The sequence below is a fragment of the Megalops cyprinoides genome, chromosome 13 (assembly GCF_013368585.1).
Source record: "Megalops cyprinoides isolate fMegCyp1 chromosome 13, fMegCyp1.pri, whole genome shotgun sequence".
NCBI lineage: Eukaryota > Metazoa > Chordata > Actinopteri > Elopiformes > Megalopidae > Megalops > Megalops cyprinoides.
Window position 1 is genome coordinate 14,563,682 of NC_050595.1, and position 26,230 is coordinate 14,589,911.

The window sequence follows — 26,230 nt, forward strand, 5'->3', positions numbered from 1 at the left end:
TTTCAGGGCATTCTATTTTTGAAGATGGAAAGCAAAAAAGGTAAATATATGGGCCATTTTTAATAAAGCTAATTGAAAATAAATACAAAGGGAACAAAACTACACACCACTTACCATAGGCTGTTTTGTGTGCTATAATCCTTTGGAATGAAAATGATCCCCTCGGGATTAGTCTGTGTGGGATCCTTTGAACGTGTTGAACTGTTCCTCTCTGCCGCAGACACTGTCTGAATTACATCCAGATTGTATTCTCGGAAGTATCAGACATGAAGATAATTCCCAGTTACATGGCAATCTCATTATCTTGTGATGGGGTGAGACTGCAGTCTGAGAAAATAACTGTTAAATCTAGTTTCAAAGAGCTGTTTCCTACTTAAATGTACTTATCTGGTATGGTGCTTGAATATATATCCTTTTTGCAGTAATCTGCACCAATTAGGCTTTGTTTTGCTTTTGAATATTTCAATTTATTAACAGATAGGGGTATGTTTCATTCATATTCTGTGCAGCACTACTGGGCATCTTTAAAAAAAAAAATCTTACAAGACAATGGACAAAATGTATGTTTGTAATAAGTGCAAAAGAAAAACAGATGGTGCAAATTCAGACTTGACTGTAAAAATAAATGTTATGGCTGTCATTCGATTAAACAATTAATTTTACACATTAAACATGGATTGGGGGTATTGGAATAGTGCAAAGTTTCTCGCTGTTTAGAGCACACCAACTTCAAACCCAGCAATTTCCTCTATTTCATGTGACAATTCTTGGGTTCCAGCTGAACAATTGACTTTGTTCTGCCAGGGATGGAGGTTGGTGAGTCAGCCAGGGGTCCCACGTCACACCAGGTCTTGGCACCTTGTGGCATGTTGTGTGTCTGCAAATTGATTGGGTGATGTCAGTGAAGCAGCACCTATCCTCCAACGAGCACCCGCTTCGCTGTGGTGCACTGTGGGACTTGAAGTATAAGAATAGGTATTGGTGGCATGCCAGTGCATAGAAGGATTACATTTGTCTTACATCAGCTGTCCTGCATGAGTGTTCTTGTTTTCATGGTAAGACAAGCTTGAAAAAGGATTACATAAGGATGGCAATTATAAACATGAGTGTAGTGGTGTGTAAGTTGGTTGTAATTGTGCTAGAATGGCAGTATTGCCTATTGTCAAAGTCCTTCTTTTTTCTGCATCAGTTCCTAGCCTTAGCAAATGAATGCTTTGCACATAAATAACACTGCATGCTACTCACAATATACCTGATTGAAATTTAGCATTGTGAACCATAAACTTTGGTCTGGTTTCCTTCACTGTTTTCCGTCATTTGAAACCAAAATTAGAATGCAGATTTTCCTGGTTGTTAATAATTTTTTTGCATGTTATCCTGGATGTGGGTAATGTGCTCTTTGGAATATCATTTTTATGCATTTATTGTTGGTCAGTTTTCAGTTTCTCCTGCCTACAGCGTTCGGTCCACATGTTGTTGCTAACGAGTGTTAAAGTAGGTGACGTTGTATGTTACTCAGAGATGTCTGTCTGGCTTGGTAGCTAAACAGTTTGATAGCCAATTAGTTATATACATAATTAGATATGTAGAATGAAACATCAAGCTAGCATACCTGCTTTAGGATGAATAATCTTCTTGTTCTTTTTTGTTTGATTTATTTTAGGCAACAATCAAGCTCACAACATAGCTATACCATTGCTGTCTGTGAAGTTTTAGCTAATGTCAACTAGCTAGCTGCAACAAACAATTCTCAAGTAGCTGTCAGCAGTGGCCAGAATTGATTGTATGTGGTTGTGATTGATTGATAGTGTGACCTGACCAGGAGCTCCTGAACATTAGCAAAACATTTTTAATTAGATGCTATCTTCCATGTCCTAGCTTTTTTAGCACGAAAGTTAAAGTCCTAGATTAGTTTGCTCTTCTAGCTTTTGCATTCTCGCTGTAAGCTTTGCAGCTGTCCCACATTTTATTCGCAGTGGGCCAAAGAACCAACGTATCTCAGACCACTATGACCATTTGACCTTTTTACTTCAATTTATGTTTATGAACTTAAATATTTGGATATTTTTTGTTGGTTCCTCAGTTCTAGTAGTGTTGCAGGAAACAATGGAAGCATCCATCATTACAAAGAACAGGATAAATTATTATTTATAGGTTTAACTCACTGTGACATTATAGGCTACTTTTTGCTAAATATATAATGGTTTTGTGTTTCAGTACTGGCCAACACTTAAAATAGTTGTTAACCCCTGCCCTGTTCGAAAGGTGTGAGGTTTTGCATCAGCTGTTTTCCATCCAAACACAACTGAAAATGGCCACTTTTGGCTGTCTGTCTCTTAAGCAATAAAACAGGTGACGGAAGCCATTGTGCTCTACTAATAAGAACCATACTTGCCTTAATGCTCCAAGGGTGTATTATCAGGTTTAATTTATGCTGTCCAGCACTTGCAAAGTGATTTAGAATGAGCTGTGGTAAATGATTTAACATCAGTCAAACTTCTTAAAAAGGACCTGTTTTTTTTTTTTTTTTTTTTTTTTAAACATCTGGGTTGGGAAGGGAAGCCAAAACATTGATGGAAACATCTATCCTGCTTTTTGTAGCAGCATGTGACACAAAATTTATGATATGCATAAGAATTCTTGGGAAGTATGCAACAATTTTCCCAACATATTGTACTTAAATTGTTCACATAGACAACCAGTGTTGCTACACAGAAATTGCATCAAAAATCTTAATCACAGTACAAATTTCCTTCATTATTATATTCATACTAGGTTAAGTAAACCTAAACTGATGGCCCTGTTCATACATTTACTTAAGTATAGTTTATTTTCTCAACTCAGACATACATTAGAACTGATTTGCTCTTTTTCAGCAGTGCATCTTTCCAATTATGGTTATTTCTTTTGAGCTCTAATGAGCTCTAAGTTCCAGCCCACAGTTTAGGCCATATTACCTCACACATACAGAGAAATTACTCCAAGGAAATGCTCCCCAACATTCCCTTCTTGTAAACTGGTCTTATAGTTTTTCATTTTACTATCTGAAGGGCACGTGGCCTTAATTGTTAGACATAAGTTGGTTTCATACTGCCTCAATGCTTTCAGTGGGAGTCCAATTTCTGAAAATTGGGCAATATATGACTTGCGCATGTTAGTAACTTGCCCTTTTAAATATTTTTACTTAATATACTGTATGTCTTGTATTTTGCATTAAAATTACAATATGTGTATCCAATAAATGTACATGTAAATATACATGCATAGACACACACATACAACAGTATCATATGATGATCTGCATATACAAATATAGTACGAATAGTAATAATCTGAAAGTAATGAGCATAATATTAAGTGATGAATGATGGGGAAGTGTTTAGAAACCAGCACTTATGGATGTAATGCTGATACCCATTGTCTCAGTGAAGAACGTGGTCATACCTATAGCAAGCCTGTGTGCTGTGTGTTTATGTAAATAACAATGCAAGAAAACATTTTGATACTTTAAATTTGGGGTGATGTAATTGGCAGAAAATTCAAGAAGAAGGTAAGGAAGTGTAATATGGTCTAAGTTGTGCACCCTTGTGAAGTTGTATGGTAATTCTTTGTTTACATGAAGCTGGGATGGGAGTGATTTTAAGGACTCGGATCTCAGGATCGTTGTGGCTATTTCTGTTGGAAATGAAAACTAGTGCTTAACCATTTATCATGCTTTAAATGTGGTAGTACGCACAAGGTAATTTTGCATATGAGGCTGGGATTTCTAGACACATAATGGAAAAACCTGGCTATCATGTAATCTAGCAAAATTGGTGTGTCTGTACTTGTAGCTAGCTAGCAAACATTTTATACTTTAGTGCACCCCACTAATTGTATACGTCAGGTTATTGTAGCTGTTGGATTTGGTGTCTTTAAATTCATCTGAAATAATTCAGTAATTTTATTTTAATCTGTTGCTGCTGTGCTTTTTTGGCATGCCTGAGAAGGAAAGCTACTTTGCTGATGAATATATATGGATAGCTATCTTGGTATCTTTGTAGCCATGATTTAGCACTACTTTGGCTACAAAATGGTCCTTTAAATAAAATCAGCTTGCTAGTTCTCACAGTTTAATGAAGGGAAATCCAAGGTTTTCCCCTGCCTATCTCTGTGCCTGGCGGCCCGCCTAGGAGTTTTTCTCTTGCTTAACATCTGCTGGGAAAATGGCCAAAAATGATGCCTAGACCCTGTAATTTGGATATCTCTCTCTCTCTCTTTCTCTCTCTCTAACACACACACACACACACACACACACACACACGCACGCACACAGTATGTGTGGACAGTGGATGTGACTGATCAAAGAGGAGTGGTGTGCAAGCCTGACTGTGCAAAAGACAAAGAAGTTGCTGACAAAAATCAGAGCATTTAAAGGAGAAGCTGAGGCCAAAGCATTGTCATGGGTGATCAGGAATGAATAATCATTTCATTTTCCATTTGGAAGGACAGCATCAGTATGATTGTTGTCCACAGCCATGATACTGCACAGTGATGTTCACCTCAGTGTACTGCAGTGATGGAAAGGTGAAAACAAGCTTCAAAAGTCAGCAAAAACAATTGCATAGAGCATGAAGGGAAATAAAATTATGGCATGAGGATAGTCGTACTAATTGATTGTCTATAGCTAAAAAGTAATTTCCTAATAACTGAGATGTTTGTTCTCCAGAGATAAACCATTAGCAATTGATTTGAGCTAGAGACTTAAAAGCCACAACTGGCTACAATGTTGGGGGGGAATGATCAGCATCGTCTGCCAAAAGTATAATCCCTCATTTCGCAAAACAGCCAGGTTAAAATTATATATTGGATACCGTTAGTGGCTATGGGAGCACAACAGCTCATAAGTGATCAGAATAGATGTTTTTTTTTTTTTTTTTAAGTGCTTTTTCAGTCTATAGTGGAATAAATAACTTACTTTATACAAAAAGCAACCTATAAGGAGTTGGCAGACACTGTCTCACACCCACACTAGCCCCCACAGAGGTCTCACCACTTCTCAAAACCGTGAAGTCCCAAAACCATTGAAGTTGTATTACCATTGATGTCCTATTACAATTACAAGAAAATACAGAGCTGTGGGTAGGTTTCAGGCAGGGTGGTTTCATGAACTTCCATGTTGTAGTTTCAGGAGGATTGGTGGTCTGTAATTTTCCATAATTGCAGACAGAAGAATTAGCAGACATTTCCTTCAGTATATCTAGTTTGTCTGTTTTGAAATAGAATAGGGCATTTTATTATACATACCTATACCCACAAAATTAGGTACTGGTAAAAAGTTTTTTTTCCCCTGCAAGGCAAATACACATCATTTATATCAATGCCACAGCCTTTTCTGCCTGTTTACAGGCTTGAGATCAGAGCGAGTGATGTGCATGCATACTGATATATTCATTCTCTGGGTGCGCTGATTATAGGCAGTGGTCATTAGAGAAACATGTCTACATAAAATAAATACCCGTGTAAAACAGGCTACTAATGCCTGTGAACAAATTTGTTAATCAGTCTGCCTTTATGGTAATCAGGCGACAAAGCTCGCAGGTGTTTCACATTTGGTATGGGTTTACAGTACAGTACAGTACCTTCAGATTCAACCTTCAGCAGTTTTGCTTTAGGTTAAATGCCACTGTTTGCTTCTTTCATTACAAAAACAAGAATGCGTTTTGAGGATGCTGCATAAACAGCCTTTGTTCAGCAATACTCCTGATGCTGCGCTGATGTAGACATTTTCATGTGATTTAGTTCAGCAGTGGACATGACAGAATGAATTAACTCTTTCTGAAGGAATAACATAATATTTTGTTTACATGCACCTTTAAAGGCTAAGATTGATAACTTTTTGAACTTTGATAAATATGGACTTTTGACAGCTGTGAGATCTGTTCGGGAAAATCAGAACATTAAATGGCTGCAGCTGTAATTATTCTTTACCACTATTTATTCTTGTTAGGGGGCACGTTGTTTTTTTTTTTTTTCTTCAGAATTGTTTTCCTTTTATTCCCTAGATTTATAAAAGATTATAACGCTCATAGTCTTTCAAAGAAGTCACATGTCATCCCAGTTACATGGCATTAAAAAATTCAGTAAGTATCAACAGTGTACAGTACCATACAGAGGTCTTAGATTCTAGATTCTAGATTCTAGATATCCATTTCACACAAAATTTGGCATGCACACACCTTATTCTCCTTTTATGTAAATCTCATAGTAAAAGATTCTAAATGTCTCAAGACCTCCACATGAGGTCAGTTCCATATTTCTGCATAGTACATGGGCCTAACTTGATTTATTTCCAGTATGAAATATCACCTCAGTCAAAGAGTAACCACTTCCCCCTAATTTCAGAGACAGTGCAATCATAAATGTAATTATGCCTCTGTAGAACCTAAATAATTAGCTAGGTGATCAAATAATGTTTAATTTACAGTTTATCTAGCGAAACAACACATCTTGTGGGCACATGGTTGATGAACATTGCAGTGGAACCAAGCAAGTATAGACGTTTTCATTATGTGCTCAATTTTTATTTGCACTTTTGTTGCTTTGAAAGTCATACGCTTGTCATTAAAATTGTTTGTTTGCTTCATGAGCTACATTGTAATTTTTAACTGGAATGTGAGTTTTTAGTAACAGACAGAATTTTGAGAGAAAAATTTGACAGTAAGGTCCAAGGGATGTTTAACTGGGATATAGGGGCCATTCACTTCCATTGAGGAATTTGGAGTTTTTACTGCTTGCAACCCAAAATCCATTGTTCTAGCAAACCAGGAAAAAAAAAAAACAACAAGATTACCAGAGACTTAAAAAAAAAATTATTGCCTTCTGCTGTTTTATGGGCAGTACATCAGCTAGCCCTTTCACAATATTAGAGTGATTGGTGGCCTGTTGCCATAAATATGATTTACAATTGCACATTGATTATTTATTATTGTTAGCATACTAGCCTGATTGCTAGCATACTGTTCTTGTAGCATTATATTGATATTATTGAGAGTATTATGAGCATGTTAACCTGATTGATATGTATGCTAATTATGCAAGCATTTTGGTTTTCATATTAGCATCAGTTCTAGCCTGTTAGCATAATTACTGTAAATTTGATTGTTAGCTGTATCTTGTAATTGGTCTGTCTGTTTGTAAGCTATAATGGATTTTCAATAAAGAGTTTGACATCAATGCAGTGCAATCCTAGTACAGGCTCTTTGGTGACACAGTGAATTAACTACTCTCAGGACCACCCATTCCAATCCCAATATTTCCAAATGTGGCATGAAATGATAATACTTTGCATAGAAATAGAAATGTATATATCCACAATATTTTTGTATAAGTATTTTCTGCTCATTGAGGCTTTTGATTTTTCATTGTTCCTTGCAGCTGTATTTATAATTATTGTTACATCACATGCTATAAAACTTGAAAACTGGCAGCATAAAATATAACCATTAATCACAATGTACTAGAAGGACATGAATTGTTAAAAGACTTGCACTGAAATGAAGCTTGTTGCTGTCAGTTGGATAAAAGACCAGTACATGTGGCTAGCTTGAAAGTTTCCCGCAGCTTCTTGATGTCTCATGTACATTCATGATATGTGTTATTGTAGTGTGATGATGACAGTTGCTGTTTTGCCAGGCTATGTTGAACAAAACTGAATATTGTGATTTTCACAATGCAATTCAGTGTCATTGGTTCCCTGAGGCCATCACCCACACAAGTTTGCTGAGCTTTTATAGATCCGACTTTTCCAAATTTCTTGTTTTCACTTACATTTTAACTTCCCACCACATTCTCTCCTTTAAGTCAGAGGACGGGTTCTGCTGTTAAATATCCGAAAAGCCTACAGTATTTGAGCATGTGCTCATAAATGTCAATGTGAAAATGCAGAAAAATTGATCTTGAACCTACCTTCCATCAACCCTTTTAAGCAGCTGCTGATTTCCTTTTGTTGTTGTTTTCGTTTTTTCTTTCTACCCTGGCATGGTCAAAGAACACATGTACCTCAGATCCGAGGTCTCTTTTATCAGATGGCTTGTACTGCACAAATCCTCTGGAGAGAGCCTGCATTGATCAATGTTACCACCCCTGCTCTTGGCAAAGAGTGCCATGGGATACTTTATAACCACAGGGAGTCAGCACCCCGGTTTACTGTCTCAAGCCCAATTCAGACCATATTCCATCATTTGCTGTAGAATTTTGTGTGGATGGGGGTGTTCAGGCTTACCAGTTATGTTTCATTTGTTTAAGCAAGTTACACTTCCAGTTACACCAAAATGATGGGGTTTTTTTTTTTCTTTCTCTATTTGTTTGGCGGGTACTTTTTCACAATGTTATTAATTTCATTTACTCATTCATTCCATTGTCATTCTGAGCCCACAGCAGCCAGCAGCAGTGAATTGAGTGGTTTCTACTTTACTCTTCGGCTGAGTCCGGTACAGTGTACGTGGATATTGTTTCATGCCAGTCGCATACATTAACCTGTCACTGAGTTGTCTCGGCTTACAGCTGTCCCTAGGGAGGCCACAAACAGGCCACTCACATTTAGTAACTGCTGTCTGAAGGTGCCATCTCTGTGCAGTAATGTGATCCCTGCCACACTACTGCAGGGAATGATAGCTGCTGGCCTCTGTATTTGTCTCTTGTCATCAGTGCAGTAAGTTTTCAAGACTTTGCAGTACTTTAAAGGCATTGCAACATTATACATTGTTTTCAGGTAGTCCGAGAACCCTTCTGGTTCCTTAATTTGTTCTCTCTTTTTTTCCTGACAGGTAGTTTATGGTTTTAATACAATGACCAATTTAACACTGAATTTTGTGAATAAAGCTTACCTTCTGTAAAATGGAAGCTCCCACAAGATCAACAGTTCCTGTGCATTGTTTCAGCGTGAGAGAGATGAGGTTACAGCTGGGTTAGTACTGGCCTGTTGCAGAGCACAGTGTCTTTATTAGAGCAAATTCCTCTGAAGTTGTTGCGTAGACTTCATTGAGATTGCTTCATACTTTAACAGCTGTATTTTCTTTACAAATGCACCTGCTGTTCTTGGCGTGTTTGGTTGCATTTTGTTATAAAATGAATGGGGACAAAACTACTGCTTCATTTCTGAAGCCTGGGAAGACTGTAAGAGAGCTCTTTGACTTTGTCATTTGGAGAACAGTAGATAAGATTGTGGTATGAGATTTTTCTTGTGGAGTCATAAAGAGATGCTGTTATTGGTGTCATCGCAGCTGTTTGTTATGGACACAGGCTGTAAAATTAAGCATTGTTTCTGCCCCTCTGGAGAAGTCAAACGGGACCTTCTGCTTTTGGGTTGTTCTATGGTCCTGTCACGAAAGTGATGCCTAAAAACATATTTTGATGAAACATGGCAAAAATGTCCTCAGTTACCCCAGATTCTACCCATTGTCAATTTACAGCTAGTAGGTATGTAGGCCATTCCATTGTGATTTTGAATCTGTTAGTCAATTGTGTATGAATTCTGATGCAGTATCACTGACACACCTGATAACTTTGTACAATTACAATTTTCATATTAGTTTTGATTTATGAAGCCCCCCCCCCCCCACCCCCTTCAAAAAACATATTGAAATTGAAAATTTTTTCAGACTGGCTCCACAGGTTTTTGCTGTTTTGCTATTCACAATTGCTAATACCTCTTGTAGGACAAGGAATCAGTCTGGATCTTAGTAAAGTTCCCTTTGACACTGCACTCAGAAGATTCTATATTTATCTTTAATGTAGTGCACGGTGTAATAAATAAAATGCTAGAAATCTGTTTTGTGATCTAATTTGTATGGCTTTTTCACACATAACAACATCAGAATATATCCAAAGAAGAAAGGAAACGTATCACACTCCCATTTAAAACCCGCGTTGATGAAATTGAAAAACTTGCAATGTGTCATACCTACTCGACGTCTACACAGTAGCACCATTGCAGCAAATTTCAGATATTCTCTGCAGTAGAAATCCTATAATCATGATAGCTCCCAAATGTGCTGCTGTAATATGTACATTAATGTCATCAGAAATTCCAAAGTTACTGGTTGTCTCTGAAATTATAGTTTTCAGAAATCACTGGCTGAGAATTTTACGGACATGGATATTATATATTTAGAGTCATAAATAGCCAAAAAGTGTTATTTTAGATATGGTGGCCTGGTTACCTATCAAATTACATACACTTATCTTGTCCAGACTTCATTGATTTCAAAGTGGAAAGAATTCTGAGGAGTAATGCTGATTTTTGAAATGAATCATCTTTCTGCAGTATCAAGGTGCATACTGCGATCAGTCATTTCATTTGGTTTTTATGCACATTCCAGAGGTGCTACTGTAATTCCAACAAAGATCATGTTAGGCTGTGAAATTTCAGGCCCCTGTGAAAATCAGATGTCGATTCACGTTAGACTAAAATTACTGAAGGCAATTGGCAAAACAGTAGGCTTCTTGGCTTTGAAAACGTGCAGAGGACATCAGACAAAATTACTGAAAATGAAAATTGGCCAGTGAAAATTGCTTTCTCCTTATGAAAAAACTGACAACCCTAGGCATTTTTATCCATTATGTATTGTACTTAGGTACTGACCGCAGACAGGGTGAAGCCAATGAATACTTCCTTATGTCCGAAGCTTATTGGTTTGCCTGCTGTAACAATTCTGATGTTATAGCAGTTTAGTTAATACCAACCAGCGACTTAGACTGACCTTTGTTGGCCATTACTTAATCCAGGAACAGATGTTTTCTTTTTTTTTTTGGTCTAGCACAGCGTTTCCCAAACCTCTCCTGGAGGACCCCTTGTCCTGCATGTTTTAGATCTCTCCGTGCTCCAACACAGCTGATTCAAATGATCAACTCGTCATGAACTCCTGAAGCTGCTTAATAACAAACTGATCATTTAAATCAGCTGTGGTCTAGTACATTGCCTAGCATGCCATATTAACCCTAGTAGCCGCATAGCTACTGACTGGCCATCTTGATCTGTTGTAAATTGTGTTGGGCTTCTTTGGTTAAAAACTAAATGTTTTCATATTAGATTTTAAATACAGCGGCAGTGTAGCATAGTGGTTAAGGAGCAGGACTTGTAACCGAAAGGTTGCCGGTTCAATCCCCGCTGGGACACTGCTGCTGTACCCTTGGGCAAGGTACTGAACCCACAGTTGCCTCAGTAAATATCCAGCTATATAAATGGATAACATTGTAAAGAACTGTAACCTATGTAAGTCGCTTTGGATAAAAGCGTCTGCCAAATGAATAAATGTAAATGTAAATATTACACTCTTTTGCCATCAAATATGTCAACAAAATGAAGGAAACCAACAAGAAGAAATGAACAGATATCAGTTACATTATTGTAGCAAACTACCTTCAGCCACTAATTCCACACCAAAGAGCAACCTTGTTTCTAACCATGAACTAACATAACTACCTCCCCCAAGGCAAATAAATTAAGTTGCCTGTGGTACCTCTTACGCAAAGAACAAGGTGGATAGAAACCCCTGGGAAAGTGGCTGTGTTAACAGGACTAGCTGCAGGCCTTGAAAACCAGCTTCACTTTTAAGTTTATCTCAGGCAGTTAATGTTGGAGGGCCTGTTTAGTTTGTCCAATGTTTGGGCTCTATAAATGCACGCAGACTACAGTATGAGGTTAATGTGGGTTTACACAAGTAGGGCAGAGCATTTCTCAAATAAGATTTCTTCCTCGTTGCATGAGGCCTTCCTAGTCAGATTGTTTTCTTCATTTTTGTACCCTTTATTTCTTGATGTGGAGGATGATAATAATTGGATAATTCTATAATTGGCGATTTCTTGGCTAAGGGAAAAGGTGGGCGAATGATATATTTTCTCTCCCCCCCCCTCTCTCTCTCAGTGAACCATGAGTGAACAAAACAAAAAATCTGCAAACTGATATTATATAATATATGTGCGTGTGTGTATCTGTAATCATTTGGACCGATGTCACTTTTCTCTGTGGCATGACATTGACAACGGCACATGCTCTTGTTAGCTGCATTCAGACCATTTAAATTAAAGAAGTGTTTAACTGAATGAATAGCATATTCGTTTCATTGATGTTCATCATTTAACATCAGAAACTAAATTTGAAGCTTGACGTCACTTGTAAAGTTTTAAAGACATTTCACCCTTTCTGTGTATTTAAATGAATTCTAAACATCATAAAATCAGGTCCCTCACCAGAAATAGTGTCAAGTCCTATTTATAGATCACTGAATCGTTTGCATGGTCTACTCTAATGGATGTAAGTGAGATTGGTCTCCCAGATCATAGTCTATCATGAATGAAATATGTGTGCTGGGGTAAAAAAAAAAATCACCAGCTGGGAACACCTGAACAGTGAGAAACAGTGTGCTGACTCAGTGCAGCCTTTAGTGTTCCAATGGCACACAACCATGCAGTTGAAAGGTGGGGCATATTTGTTCCATTGTGTTGTCCTTTTCTTATCTTTACATTGCTTGACCTCAGACAGGGTAAATCATGTCATAACATGTTCCCAGTAACTTCTCTGAGGTGATACAATGCTTCATGCAACAATTCACTTGCTGAAGAGTGTTACAGATGGTTACTAATTAAATTGACACCAAAAACAAATAATCATCCAAAATCTGTATGCTTTTTCTAATGCTAATGGTATATGTGCTTTATCTCCATGCACCCATGAGGAGGCAGACAGCAGGATGATTTTGCACACATCTCATGCTGCACAGAATGGCCATCAAAAGATCATGATTCGAACCGTTGATACAGATGTCATAGTGCTGGCAGTTGCTGTGGTGAAAAGTCTTGGTGACACTGAACTCTGGGTTGCATTTGGAACAGGGAAGAACTTCAGGTACTTAGCATGAAACATTGGAAGTGCACGTGCCTTCTCAGGGCCAAGCCCATGTGCAATTTCATGTGCAGCTCTGACTGGTTGGGACTCAGTGTCCAGCTTTGTTGGACAGGGGAAGAAAACAGAATGGGCAACGTAGAAGGTTCTCACAGAACTTACTCAGGCATTTCTGGAGCTGAGCTGTGCTCCATCTGACATTCCAGCACATGTAGCTGAAACCATTGAAAGGTTCACAGTTTTGCTTTATGACAGAACCAGTACATAAAATATTACCAGTACAGGAGAAAGCTTTTTTTTCAAAAAGGCACAGTGTTCATTGAATTCCATCTACAAGTGCAGCTCTTAAACAACATGTGAGGAGGGCAACCTATCAGGGTGGCCATATATGGGGCCAGGTATTACTGCCATCTCCTCTCTTGCCTTGTCCAACTAAATGGGGCTGGGTCAAAACAGAGGATGGTATATTGGAGCCACACTGGACCTCAATTACTGAAGCATCTAAAGCCTGCTATGAACTTATTGCCTGCCAATGTACAAACGGTTGTATTAAGCAATGCAAATGTGGAGCAGCATCACTGCAGTGTATTGCATTGTGTTTATGTGCGGGAGAGTGTCGGAAATTATGAAGACCTCACTGCACTTTGAGTAGGTAGGTAGGTAGGTAGCAGAGCAGGACAGTACAGCAAAATATGCTTAATCGACAGAGGAGTTCTGCAGGAATGGCATGGTGGCGGTTCCTCACCCTTTCAATGCAGTTTGAGATTTGTTGTATAGTTAGCAAATTAAGATGAGTTTTTAAATGGTAAGACTAGTTGTTTAAAGTTAACTTCACTGGTTTTTCATTCTGTTTCTTGTTGTGCATATCAAAAAAAGAGGAAAAAAAAATCCTAATCCTAATGAGCTCTAAAGGCACCTTGCCGTGCTGGATTATCTTGCGTGTCTCTGTGACCCTATGATCTGTTTAAAAAGAGGGATCTTTTTGTTTCATCTATGGTGAATTGCTCTGGGGTAGAGACCAGAAAAAGATCAGCTCTTTATCAGTTATTATTATGCATATATATTTAAATTCTTGAATGATTCTTAATTCAGATCACACTACATGAATTTACACCTCAATTCATTAACCTACGTATGGTAATATTTGGTATTACAGGGGCCATATCTAAGTATTTAAGGACCTTCTTTGTGAATATGTCCCCAGAATTAGATTGATTTATGGTAAAATATATAATTGTATTAGTTGCTAGTTTCTGCTTTCAATCCTTTTTCACCTAACAAAAGCCATACTTGACGGCCGTTTTGAAAAATGGTTGCCATGGCCCTCAGGGGCCGAATTTGAAACGCCTCCATTTCTAAATCTGATCAGACCCCCTTTGTGAGTTTTTCTACCAAATTTGATGCTTTTATCATAAAATGCACAATTGTTATGCTAAACTGCCCCACTAATATGTTTGTTGCCAAATGCTAATGATTACTTTTGTCTTTTTTCCTCAGAGTAAAAAAACTCATATACCATACAGGGACAGCAAACTTACTCGGCTATTGAAAGACTCCCTGGGAGGAAACTGCCGCACCATCATGATTGCCAATGTTGGCCCATCCTCAGTGTCTTATGAGGACACCTACAATACTCTGAAATATGCAAACAGAGCCAAAGAGATTAAGTCTTCTGTAAGAACACCTTTCTTTACCATTTCCATAAAGACATTTTTGCTTTATTCATTCTCTTCCTGGCATTACATAAAATTTTGTTTTATTAATTTACTTTTAGTTGGTCATAAAGCATTCCGGTTCATGTTAAATTAAATGCATTAACTGTTTGTGTTCCCTAGCTGAAGAGCAACGTGGTCAGCCTTGACAGTCACATCAGCCAGTATGCAGTAATATGTGAGAAGCAACGAGCAGAGGTAAAATGGCCAAGATTCGGGCTCTACTTGGACAGCAAGCAATTTGCCCATAAATGTAACATAAGATTATTTTTTTTCTTATTCCTCCTGCTGTAGAACTTACAGTACAATTATTTCATAAGCTTTCTTTTTAGAGGTGGAAAGCCATAATACATTCTTTAACCCTTGTGTAGGACATTTTCTGTCTTGTAGTACTTTTTCCTTGTTTGAAAGCTGCTGATGAGATTTTTTTTTTTTTTTCTTTTTAGATTGTGGCTCTGAAACAGAAGTTGAAAGAATATGAGGAGAGAAAGATTGATGCGCCAGACACTCAATATCTGAATCCTTTATCCATTCCCACTAAGAAGCAAGCTGACTTTGAGAGGTGAGTCATAAAGCTCCCTAGCCAGACTGGCAGGAAGGTACTTTGAAATTTACTTTGCAATGTGTCCGTTTAAATACACGTTACAATAATTAACATACCGGTGGATGCATTTTTAATTAGAGCCATATAGATGATTGCCTAAACTTGTATTAAGTTAAAAAAAAAAAAATAATAAGAGCAGCACAGTTCTGTGACTGCCGCTAGACTGTCTAGAATATTCTGTTTAAAAAACAAAACAGTCCAAGTGGTCTACTAGTACGCCATAGAAGAAACGTGTGAATACATGTATTGTTTGAACCATTATATTGTAATCTGAGACACCTACTTTAATGTTCACAAACGTATATTGCCTTGGCTAGAGAATTGACTGAAAGGAGTTGGAATTGACAGGCAGAGTCAATCGTAGCTGGGGAAACTCGATGCGCCCCTGCATGAGGGAGTGTCCAGCCCATTCAAAATCAATGAACAAAGCAGGAGAAACCTTATAAAAGACAGAATGAGAATGCACATGGGGATTTGTGACTCATGTTCACTCTTCATTAATGACTCGGAGGTGGGTAGAAATGAATCCCATTTCCTACACCCAAATAAACAGTTATATGGATAAAAGTATTATATTCATTTCTTACAACCCCAAATGTGCTTCGCTTTAGCTAGGTAGCAAGCTTGCGGTATTTGAGAAGTAGCTGCTAGCTAGCTTGACATTTTGGCGTGCAAAAGCATAGAAACAGTGATGTACTTTTGTTGTGATGATGGTGTCTGTGTGCACTGAATGTTGTCTAATTTGTAGGTCACTCTGGATAAGAACGTCTGCAAAATGAGTACATGTAAACCTGTATAATGTACTTGGGTAGAAAGCTAGATGGAGATTGACACTAAGCGCATTCTGACTTGTGCTTAGTGTTTTTGTTGTCAAATGCTGAGATTGAGAGAGATGAAAATGTATATATACATGTATGTATATATATATTTTTTTTTTTGTTATGTGTGTATATATATATATATATATATATATATATATATATATATATATATATATATATAAATAAAACAATATAATCTCATTGCACAATATGTATTTCACAGTTTGGCATAGTTGATAATCTAGTGATGAAGTTTGGCTCTTTAAATTTAGTGAAAGTGCTCACAAGCAGAATCTATAACCTGTGAAGCCTGTTAAATTCGTTGGATTTCTTTTGATAACTGTGTGTTGGTTTGAAGATGGTTAATCAAAACTACGTTTTAAAAGATGGTCAAAACTCGACTGTTACGACAGAAACAGGCCTTTGAATGATTTAATCCACTTCCAGTACACTGTCTCAGACCCCGTAGGTGGATGATTGCTCTGCAATCTTGATTGAAGCAGCTAAGAGCTGCATTTGTGGAAGAGAATAACATAAGGCAAACATACTTGTCAGATTTCTCAGCCATTTGAAATGAAATGCTATTTGTTTGGGACAAATCTGCAAGGGCAGCTGTGACATCCATAATGCTGAATGGCTCTTCCTCCCACGCTTTTCATTCACCCACCTCAGAATTCACAACTCGTACAATGAACGGGCAGAGAGCTGCATATTTCTTCCATTCTTAAAAAATTCAGACGTCTGGCAAGGCCGTAGCAGCTCCTACGTCATGGTGGCTGCATTGAAAAGTTCAGTCACATCACCCTGACAATATGTTTATTTATTTATTTATTTCCCCCGGCCACACAGACCAGAAGTGTAAATTAAAGGTTATGTGCAGTGCGTCAAAGTGATTTAACTAGCAGAAGTTTCATTTAATTGAATAATATTTTATACATTAACAAAAAGGACAGCCTTGTTTGCAGTGTTCACCCAGGCTCTCTCATAAGAGAACTAAGAGCTTCAGCCAATAAAAGTGTGCAAGGATTGTCAATTAATATTTTTGTATTTATTAATTACTTTAATTTTTGTTCTAATAACCTGTATGACTGATAACACCAAAGCTGTAAACTGTCATTTTCTTCCATAGAGAATACTGCTGCAAATAAGCATTTCCCAAGAAATGTTTCTACTGAAGATGCTTTTGAATGATTCTAAAAGTTTGATCTGTGGTAAATGGTTGATTTAAAGAAAATATATCTGGTCTATTCTGTGGAAGATTGCTTTATAAAGAATCAAATAAATCCTTGACAAATAGCATGCCATCAGTGATTATCCATGTTTTTAACTAAGAATTGACGAGTGCTTTTAATATAAATACTTCAAAAGTGTATGGGTTCTTTGGGCATATATGTGATTAATTAAAAATGGTTGTAGAAAAATGATGATTACTGAAACTTCTGTCATCCCCGAATGTTCCAAGCTGAAAGCTAGGAAGGCCCTTTTTTTAAAGTGGAAGACATGCCTAAATTCTTAGATGTGTAAAACTTGTTTTAAAATGAACAGGATGGAAGAGACCCTACAGAAAATATTCACCAGCCGGGTTCAGATCCGAAAGGAGTTACTGAATCTCGAGCGACAGCTGAAGGAGAACGAGCTGCGACAGCACCACAAAGAGGAGTGCCACCAACAGATTCAGCTTCTCTGTGCCGAAGACAAGGCTGAGAAGGTGAGGGTCTGGCAGGATGGCTGTCCATCTCTGACAGCAGCATCCATGCATGCCGAGCAGAGTAGGACAGACAGACGTTGTTTTACCCATCCTCCCATAAGTCAGTTCATGTCCCAGCCCATTGTAGATGGCACTAGATCGACGTAAATGGAGTGAAAGAAATACATTATTTCTTGTATACTGTACTACCCTATATACACTATGATTTGACCTGAGCTTCAGCGCTGTTGGGATGAAGCTCTTTTGTAACTGGCTTTTCTACATTGAAAAAAAATACCATTCAATTGCCACTTCGGTGCAAATGATGCTAACCAAGAGTGTCAACGCAGGAGTTCCACATTGTTTTGTATAAAATCCCTACTTTCTGTGTTATTTCAGCTCCTGAAAATAAAACTACAGCAACTGAGCGTTTCGAAGTGTTCTTAAACGGGCAACCCTTAAGCCAAAACCAAACCTTCAGTTGGTGCAGATAAACTAATGGAAGTGACAGGCTCCATGTTTCTCATTAGGCCACCTGCAAGCACGAGCGGAGGCTGGCCTCCCTTCTCACCCACCGGCAGCATCTCAAGAGAAGGCTGTCGGAAGTAGGGCACCACTTCCTGGAAAACGAGAGCTGGCTGCACCGGGTGGAGAACGAGATGAAGCTGCTGGGCCAGGATGGGCAGATTCCCAAGGTCGGTGCGATGCAGAAGGGACAGAAACGTGATAAGGCCAGGATCTCAGTCTGCGTGTTTAAAGATAAAAAAGTCTTGCTTTACTCTGCGGACGTGAGAAAACGTCAGACGGTTCGGGTAAAGGGGTTTGAGCTCAGCCGTGCTTTCCTGTGAGGTAACCAGTTGTTTTTTCCCCCCCACCAGCTCTCCCTTTAATTAGAACAAAGTACTTTATTTTTTCATGTGGATGACTTAATAAGAGAAATCAATGGTATTTACTCATCTCTCACACAGCCAGTTACCTGAAGCTATGTCGATTCCCTGTTCTAGGAAGTCACAGAGAACAGTGACGCACACCTTGTCAGATGTTCTCAGTACTGTTGTTCTGGGTTTTCTGCGTCAGGAAGGCTACCTTGAAGGCTCATTCTAAGAGAAGTGGCATAAAACAAGCCCCTTTGTTTTGGATCTATGCTTTTAATTATTTGGCTGTACTATAGTTAGCTGGAATGGCCTGATCAGTCTTTTACTTGTCTCCATTTGTCTCTTCCTAGGTTCTCCAGAAAGATCTGCAATGTCACAAATTACAGCTGCAAGTAGAGGATCTTAAACAACAAATTGAGCACATGACTCATCTCATTAGCCTTCAGGACCAGGAAAACAAACAAACAAAGAAGTAAGGCAGCATTTCAGATTTGCTCTTTAAATGTGTTATCATGAATACAGGTTATTAATTTGCGCAAATGTATCTACTGTTATGCTGTGTAATATATACTACTATCTTATATATACTTTATCTTATTCTATTCTATTTTATTTTTATTATCATTCTTATTTTTATCTTCATTGCTGCATTGTTTCTGACACTGTAAGTGAGCAATTTCCGGTACAATAATTTCCTTTGGGATCAATTAAGATTTATCTTATCTCTTATCTTATCTTATGATGCTAAAATATGTTTCAAAATGTTATACATTTATATTAGTGGCTTTGCAGAGCACTTAAGATTAAAACAAACCTATTTACCAGCATACTTTGTGGCTGTTATTCAATGAAATACTGCCTGAACAAAGTTTACCATACTGAATGGTATCAAATAGCATGTGTGACAACATATTCAATAAGTCAATAGCTGTTTGAGGATGAGGCTGGAGAGGAACCACAGTTTGTCAGCCATATTACTGTAAGGACAACATTAACTATCTATGTGCTCTTTCCTTTCAGGATTGTAAGCACCCTGCTTCCAGCATACCGCAACCAGTACAGAACGCTAAAAGACTCTGGCCTGGCCACCCCCATCCATGGTTCCGAGTACCAGGGCCTAGAGCAGCTGGTCCTGAGGGAGAGGGGTGTGGTATGGGCAGACCAGCATGTGGACGAGGGGTGCCTGGACACGGCACCCAGCCAGTCTGAACTTGCGTCTGTCCTGACTTTCTCACACCTTATCTGCCACCAGAGCACTCCCTGCAGTAAGTGATATCACCCTTGTGAACCTCCCCCCATCCCCCCTCGCCAGGTCCTTTCATCACCACTGAAAGCCAGCGAGACAATACAGCACAAGTCTCAAACTGTCCATCACTTGTCAACTGGCTGCACCTTGCACCTGTTACAGTGAGCGTGTACCCTTGTTATGTCTTTGTGTTGGCCCTGTTAAAGCTGCACTTGTAGTTCTATGATACCCTGTAATTTGAAGATACCCCCAATCCAGATGCACTCGCACACCTCCTAGAATCATTAATTTTCCATCTTCAAAAGCTTCCAGACCCTGGGGTGTTTTATTTCCCCTTTCATAAATTTCAGGGTGAGAGATGTCACTGGTGGCCCCCATCTCAGTTATAGTCACTTGACCCATAAACAGAAAGTTGGCTCTTGTATTGCTGATTAAATTCAACATGAAATTGAGGTAAACATCTGTTTGCTTTCCTGTGTGCCTATGGTTTGTTAGTAATAATAACATCTCTCTTACTCAGGTGCTGAGAAACACAAGAGGAAGTCTTCCCATAGCCCACATGTTACTACACTAGGAAAAGGTAAACTTCCCAGTTTCTTTCTTCCTACTTTAGGTCAGTCATGAATCAATGTTCTTAATACCAAATCTATACACATAATACTAAGATTTCCCAAGACTGGTTCAGAAATAGGCTTAGACTGATGGAGTAGTATTAATTTTACTCAACATTAAGGAAACCAGAAGGAGGAAACATTTGACCATTCCTGTTTTACCTGAGAGAAAATGTCACTCTGCATACAACAATTACTGCCTTCTGTTTGCTGGCCCCATTGGTCCTTGAGTAGAAAGACCAAAATTCATATGAAAACCGGGCAAATGAGCTATATCCAGAATTTATCCAAGAAGTGTACCTTCAGGGTTCATACTGCTCATCAGCTTTCCAGTTAGATATTAAAATTCAACATTTTCTAGACCTTGAAAGCCAAGGAGTTCTTTTCATTGGTGTTCTGTATCATGGAAAAAGACAGGCATGATGGCTAAAGGGAAATGTGTTCTTTTAGACTTCAGGGAAGTTTTTCCTGTCTGTCTCCCCTCACTGTTTACAATTTAGCAGTCACCCTCAGTTGGAGTACTCAGTAGTTTGTCTGCTCTGAGTTGTCATGGTTACTAGAATGAGGAAGTTTTGCTACAGACTGGCAACAAAAAGTAATTAGTGGTGATGTTAACCATTAATGGTTAGCCAAATACACTATATGGACAAAAGTATTCGGACACCTGACCATTACATTGTAATGACATTGTATTTAAATACATACGCTTTAATATGGAGTCGGTCCCCCTTTTGCAGCTATAACGGCTTCCACTCTTCTTGGAAGGCTTTCCACAAGATTTTGGAGTGTTTCTGTGGGAATTTGTGCCCATTCATTCTGTAGAGCATTTATGAGGTCAGACACTGATGTTGGACGAGAAGGCCTGGCTAGCAATCTCCGTTCCAGTTCATCCCAAAGGTGCTCAATGAGGTTGAGGTCAGGGCTCTTTGCAGGCCAGTCAAGTTCTTCCACACCCAACTCATCAAACCATGTCTTTATAGTCCTTGCTTTGTGCACTGGGGGACAGTCATGTTGGAATAGAAAAGGGCCTTCCCCAAACTATTTTGCCAAAAAGTTGGAAGCATAGGATTGTCCAAAATGTCTTGGAATGCTGAAGCATTAAGTTTGCCCTTCACTGGAGATAAGGGGCCTAACCCAAACCCTGAAAAACAGGTGTGGCCAAATAGTTTTGTCCATATAGTGTATGTGTAGTCTAACCACTAACACTTAATGGTTTAATGAATACCACACACCTTAAAAAGAGCATGTACACTCAGGGACTGTATTCATATTTGTGACTTATGTTCAGATGACTGTATTCAGGGGTCAGTATTTTTGATGTAATGATCATGATCAGTATGGTAGTAGCTTTACAAATTACACAGTCAAAAGTCTTCTCTCATTGTGGAATAATTGTTAGTGCCGCGGGCTGTCAAGCAGTATTCATTGAAGCGCTATGTGAAATCATACACCCACACCAATCAGAGAATTCACCCCTCCCCCCCTTCAAATGAACTCTTCTGACCTGATGGTGAGACTTGTCATACCATTACTTATGTGAAAGATTCTATGGCGAGTGGGTACAATGTAGCTTGTACAGGGTGCAAGAACTGGTGGCTTGTCTCCGATTTGCATATGTATTCAAAAAAAGTTCCTAGAGCTAACAGAGTTACTCTTTTTCTACTTTAGCAATGATGGAGACCTTGAAGGGAAATTAAAAATGCCTCTGAGCACAAGTGCACATTTTCCATTTGCTCCCTTTTTTCAATTCTTCTGGGGAGCCTTGTTCTCACTATTCTACAGCTGTACTTCATATGTAACGTAGATAAACAATAAAGAGCTAACAAGCTGCTGCTCGGAGATAGATGGCTAGTTGTTAGCCAGTCAGACTTGCCAAAATACCACATATCACTAGATGTGTACTCTCCTGGCATCTGTTATGACTTGATGGGATAACCGTGGAATAGCCAAGCAATTTGTTCCATTGTTTTAGCTAGCTACCCCATTTAAAGATAATAGGGATCTAAATTTATTTTTGAATGAATATCTTCCGATGTTGATACAGTGCTTGTACATTGAGATCTGTTGGGCACAAATCAAATGTTGTACCCCCAATGATCTCATCATGAGGATATTTTCAGGCTATTTAAGGTCTGAGCATATTTATTTAGCAAACCTTAATAGTATTTTCACGTATGAATATGATAGTGGGACCCATGTTTTGTTTCTTGTTACCTTTGATGTGTGTGTCATTTTATATTTTACGTCAGATGTTAGCCTGGACAAAATACTGTATAATGTGCATCTGGTCTATTTCACTGACTTACCTCAGCATGGGCCCCACACACTTCAATGGGGAGGAGAATTAATTATATGCGAGAGGGGAGCAATTCTTATATGTGTTCTTGGAGGGGTAAAGATTGGAATCATATACATGAGTTGAACAGTTATAAATCATGCACCGTGAGAGAAATTGTACAAATTGTACATTTTTTTCCCGTGTCCTTTGCTGTGGAACTCCATCCTGTATTTTCACCAGTGTCTTTGTAGATGTAATCTTGTTGGTCAAATCTTATCCACTATGGGTTAAAATGAAATGTAGACCACCTGCTCTGCAGTGGACATTATTACTGCCTGTTAAAATACCCATATTTCATATGCTTGTTCCTTGGATCCTTTCCCTGAAGATTTTTTTCCCTCAGACATTTTAGTTTTTTCCTTTTTGTTCAGGGTCTTGAATGTTAATTTCTTCAATAAAACAACTGGCCTTCTTGGGAGAATAGCAAGAACGTTAACAGAGTTGTATACATTAAATCCATCAAAAAAATCCTTTTAGTAATTTTAGGTGTGTCCTCCCTTCCTCCTTTTGGGATTTTTTTTTCATATGTATTTTACATTGCATTGCAGAGCAAACATTAGTTTGTATGGATGTCATTAGCTTTTAGAACAAAGATTTCTACTGTTTCCTACATTTATTTTTAGTGGATGAGGGGAGACAGGCAAACTTTGGAACAAACATGTATTTTAAGGTTATATAAAAAGCTATGAGCATATGTCAGATGACCTAAACAGATGATAAAGCAAATATCAGTTAATCTCTGCCCTAACCATCCTGAATATCCCAGCAGCCATTTGCCCCTCTGTATTTTGCTTACAGGGTGTCTGCATCTTTTTAAAGAAATTTCATTGTTCTTGTTCTCCCCTGATGGGGTGTCCCTTGTAGTAGGGGCAACAACGTATCGTTTAGCTAGCACTAGCTTGATGAAGTAGTACAGCTGATTATCTCAAGGTCCTTGTTATGGCCCAGCACAAAAGGCAGTGGAAAGGCCCGTATTGTTTTCTACAGCAGAGGTTTTCACCCTTTTTGGGGCTAAGGCACATCAAAGTTCAAACCAGAACATCAGGGCACACCAACTTAAAGTTGGTTATCGATTATGAAGAATGTCACACACAGGCTATAATGTCATTAGCGAGATTTGACCCATATTGCATTACAGCAGACTGTCAAATAATTAGTTAATTAGTCAAACAGATAATCAGACAGGCAATCGTATAATTTATTAAAAATACATTGAAGTGCATCAGAGTAAGAACTTGTCCAACATAGTGCGGCATCATGAATAGCAACATACTAAAATAAAATAAAACAAAACATCACTCCATTAACCCTTTCACACGTACGGTCATACCGGTGTGATTTGCCGTTTAGCGCGTATGATAAAACCGGTGTGATTAGAACACTAGATTGGAAAAATTATGACTAATTTTAGCTTTAAGGAAACAGTGGTTTAACGTTAAAAAATATAGCAAATGCTAACTGAAAACAATGAGAAACTTAATAACGCTAATGAAAACATAACGAACCATGTAATGTGACACAATACATAGCATAAAAATAAGTTACGTGCGAAAGGGTTAATAGCACAATATAAAACATCAGTCTTTTCACAGATTATAAATGCACATGCACACACCTATATAAAAACGCATCGGGTATCTCAAAATTCCACAACACACTTCACTTTGCCTCACGGCACACCGTTGAGAACCACTGTTCTACAGCTGTAGTATGTGGATTATACTAACATAGATTGATTTGTATAACTTTCAAAGGAAAATGAATATAACCAGCCTAGCCAATTTTAATTAGATACAAATGCCATTAGTTTGTGGTATTTGCACACTTGATTTTAGAGAAGATGATTTTCTACAAATTTTTACATTTGAATTAAGCTAATATTGAAGAATACCTAGATACAACTAGGATATGAAGGTGCTTTATGTAAGAGGAGAGCTTTTTTCCCTTGCATGGCTGCATATATTATATATGGTGTATATTTATCTATGCAGGACACAAAGTACTAGTTTGTCTGGAAGCCTAAAGCCAGCATTATCCTTCTCCTACAATGCAGTAATAATAAAGGATTATCTAAATGGTACGTTATTCATCTTAAAATATATAGATTAATATAGATTTTTCCTCAGTTCATTCAAATGTAAATTTTGCTTTAAATTTTAAATTCCACAATAGGAGCCATGTGCCATTGGGAAGTTTTTATTGAAATCTGAAAATGTGTATGTATTCCATTATATCTTACAATTTGTATGTGAAATTGTTCGTATGCATTCATTATTGTAGGAGGGCTAGTATAATGGGGGGAAAAAAATGTTTTGTTTTTTTTTTTTTTTACATTGCAATATATTGCATTTTAATAACCATAAAAATTGCACATCCCTTCACGAATGGGACTTTTTAGAGTGCATTGACACAATTTTACCAGTTCCATGAATGTGTAGGAAGTGCAGGCGGGAACATCGCTGCATGAGTACCGAGAACCAGCCTGACCTTTTCAGCAGGTGGTGTGCTGTGGCAGTAAGACACTGTGTACCAGACCTCTCATTGCTTCTCAGCTGGAGAATCCCACCCTGTATTTTGCCCACTCCTCATTCATAAAATGCAAATCTGAAAATTACAGCCAGGTTTGAAACAAGCACAATCTCATTTGATTGAGACCTCAACAGTGCAAAAGAAGACTCACCCAGGGGACCTATTTTTAATTCAGCATGGTCTCCAAAAATAGCACTTCATGCATGTATTAATACACTGCCAAAAATATGTGATTGAAACAACTTGCTGCCATTTATTCCATAGCTAGATCTTGGTTAGAAGCAATGCCATTCATCAATGTCTTTTTGTCATGAACTCTGCTTTGTGAGCTGTGACTCAGATTTGCTAAATATTGCATTCTGCTTTTCACGTTAATATATAGATCCATAAATCTTCTAACTTTTCCTTATGTCGCTAAAGCTTGCTTTTTGACAGATTAGCTCCTGTGACTCAGATACAGGTCCACAGCACTTTGCCATTTACCACACATTCTTTAAGAAATTCAAGCAGTACATTTCAATCTGATAGTTTTCATCACTCTGTCATTATTTCTGTATGCTTTATGTTAGTGTAACATAATTTCGGTACAGTTGGTGTGTAGAGGCAAATGAATGAGTAGCATCCACCTTGGGGCAGGGAGGTATTGTTTGATAAGTTTCTCATTCTGATGTGTTTTGAGAATCATGTTGATTAGGACAGAACAAACTGCTTTAAAGTTTACTTTGTATTTAAAGTAGAGTGGAACTGCATAGTTATGGAATTAAAGAACAGCACTGAATCTGTTTTAATATACAAGAATGTCTGCAAATGTGGCATTAGTTTACATTCTATTGTATATGTAGATTCTTAGGACATCTCAAAGGGGGCTTTTTACAGTGATATTTGAAATGATGAAATGTTTGTTTTGCTGCATTCCCCACACAA

The 26,230-nt window shown here is 38.1% G+C and overlaps 1 protein-coding gene across 1 annotated transcript in view; it reads left to right on the forward strand.

Annotated features, from left to right (window-relative positions):
- kif18a (kinesin family member 18A) overlaps positions 1-26,230 on the forward strand; it is a 44,122-nt gene that overhangs the window by 9,778 nt on the left and 8,114 nt on the right. The window contains exons 7-14 of the mRNA XM_036544464.1: positions 14,381-14,557; positions 14,719-14,793; positions 15,042-15,157; positions 17,566-17,728; positions 18,238-18,402; positions 18,933-19,054; positions 19,603-19,847; positions 20,349-20,408. Coding sequence (XP_036400357.1) covers positions 14,381-14,557; positions 14,719-14,793; positions 15,042-15,157; positions 17,566-17,728; positions 18,238-18,402; positions 18,933-19,054; positions 19,603-19,847; positions 20,349-20,408 — 1,123 coding nt within the window. The remainder of the gene's footprint in view (positions 1-14,380; positions 14,558-14,718; positions 14,794-15,041; positions 15,158-17,565; positions 17,729-18,237; positions 18,403-18,932; positions 19,055-19,602; positions 19,848-20,348; positions 20,409-26,230) is intronic.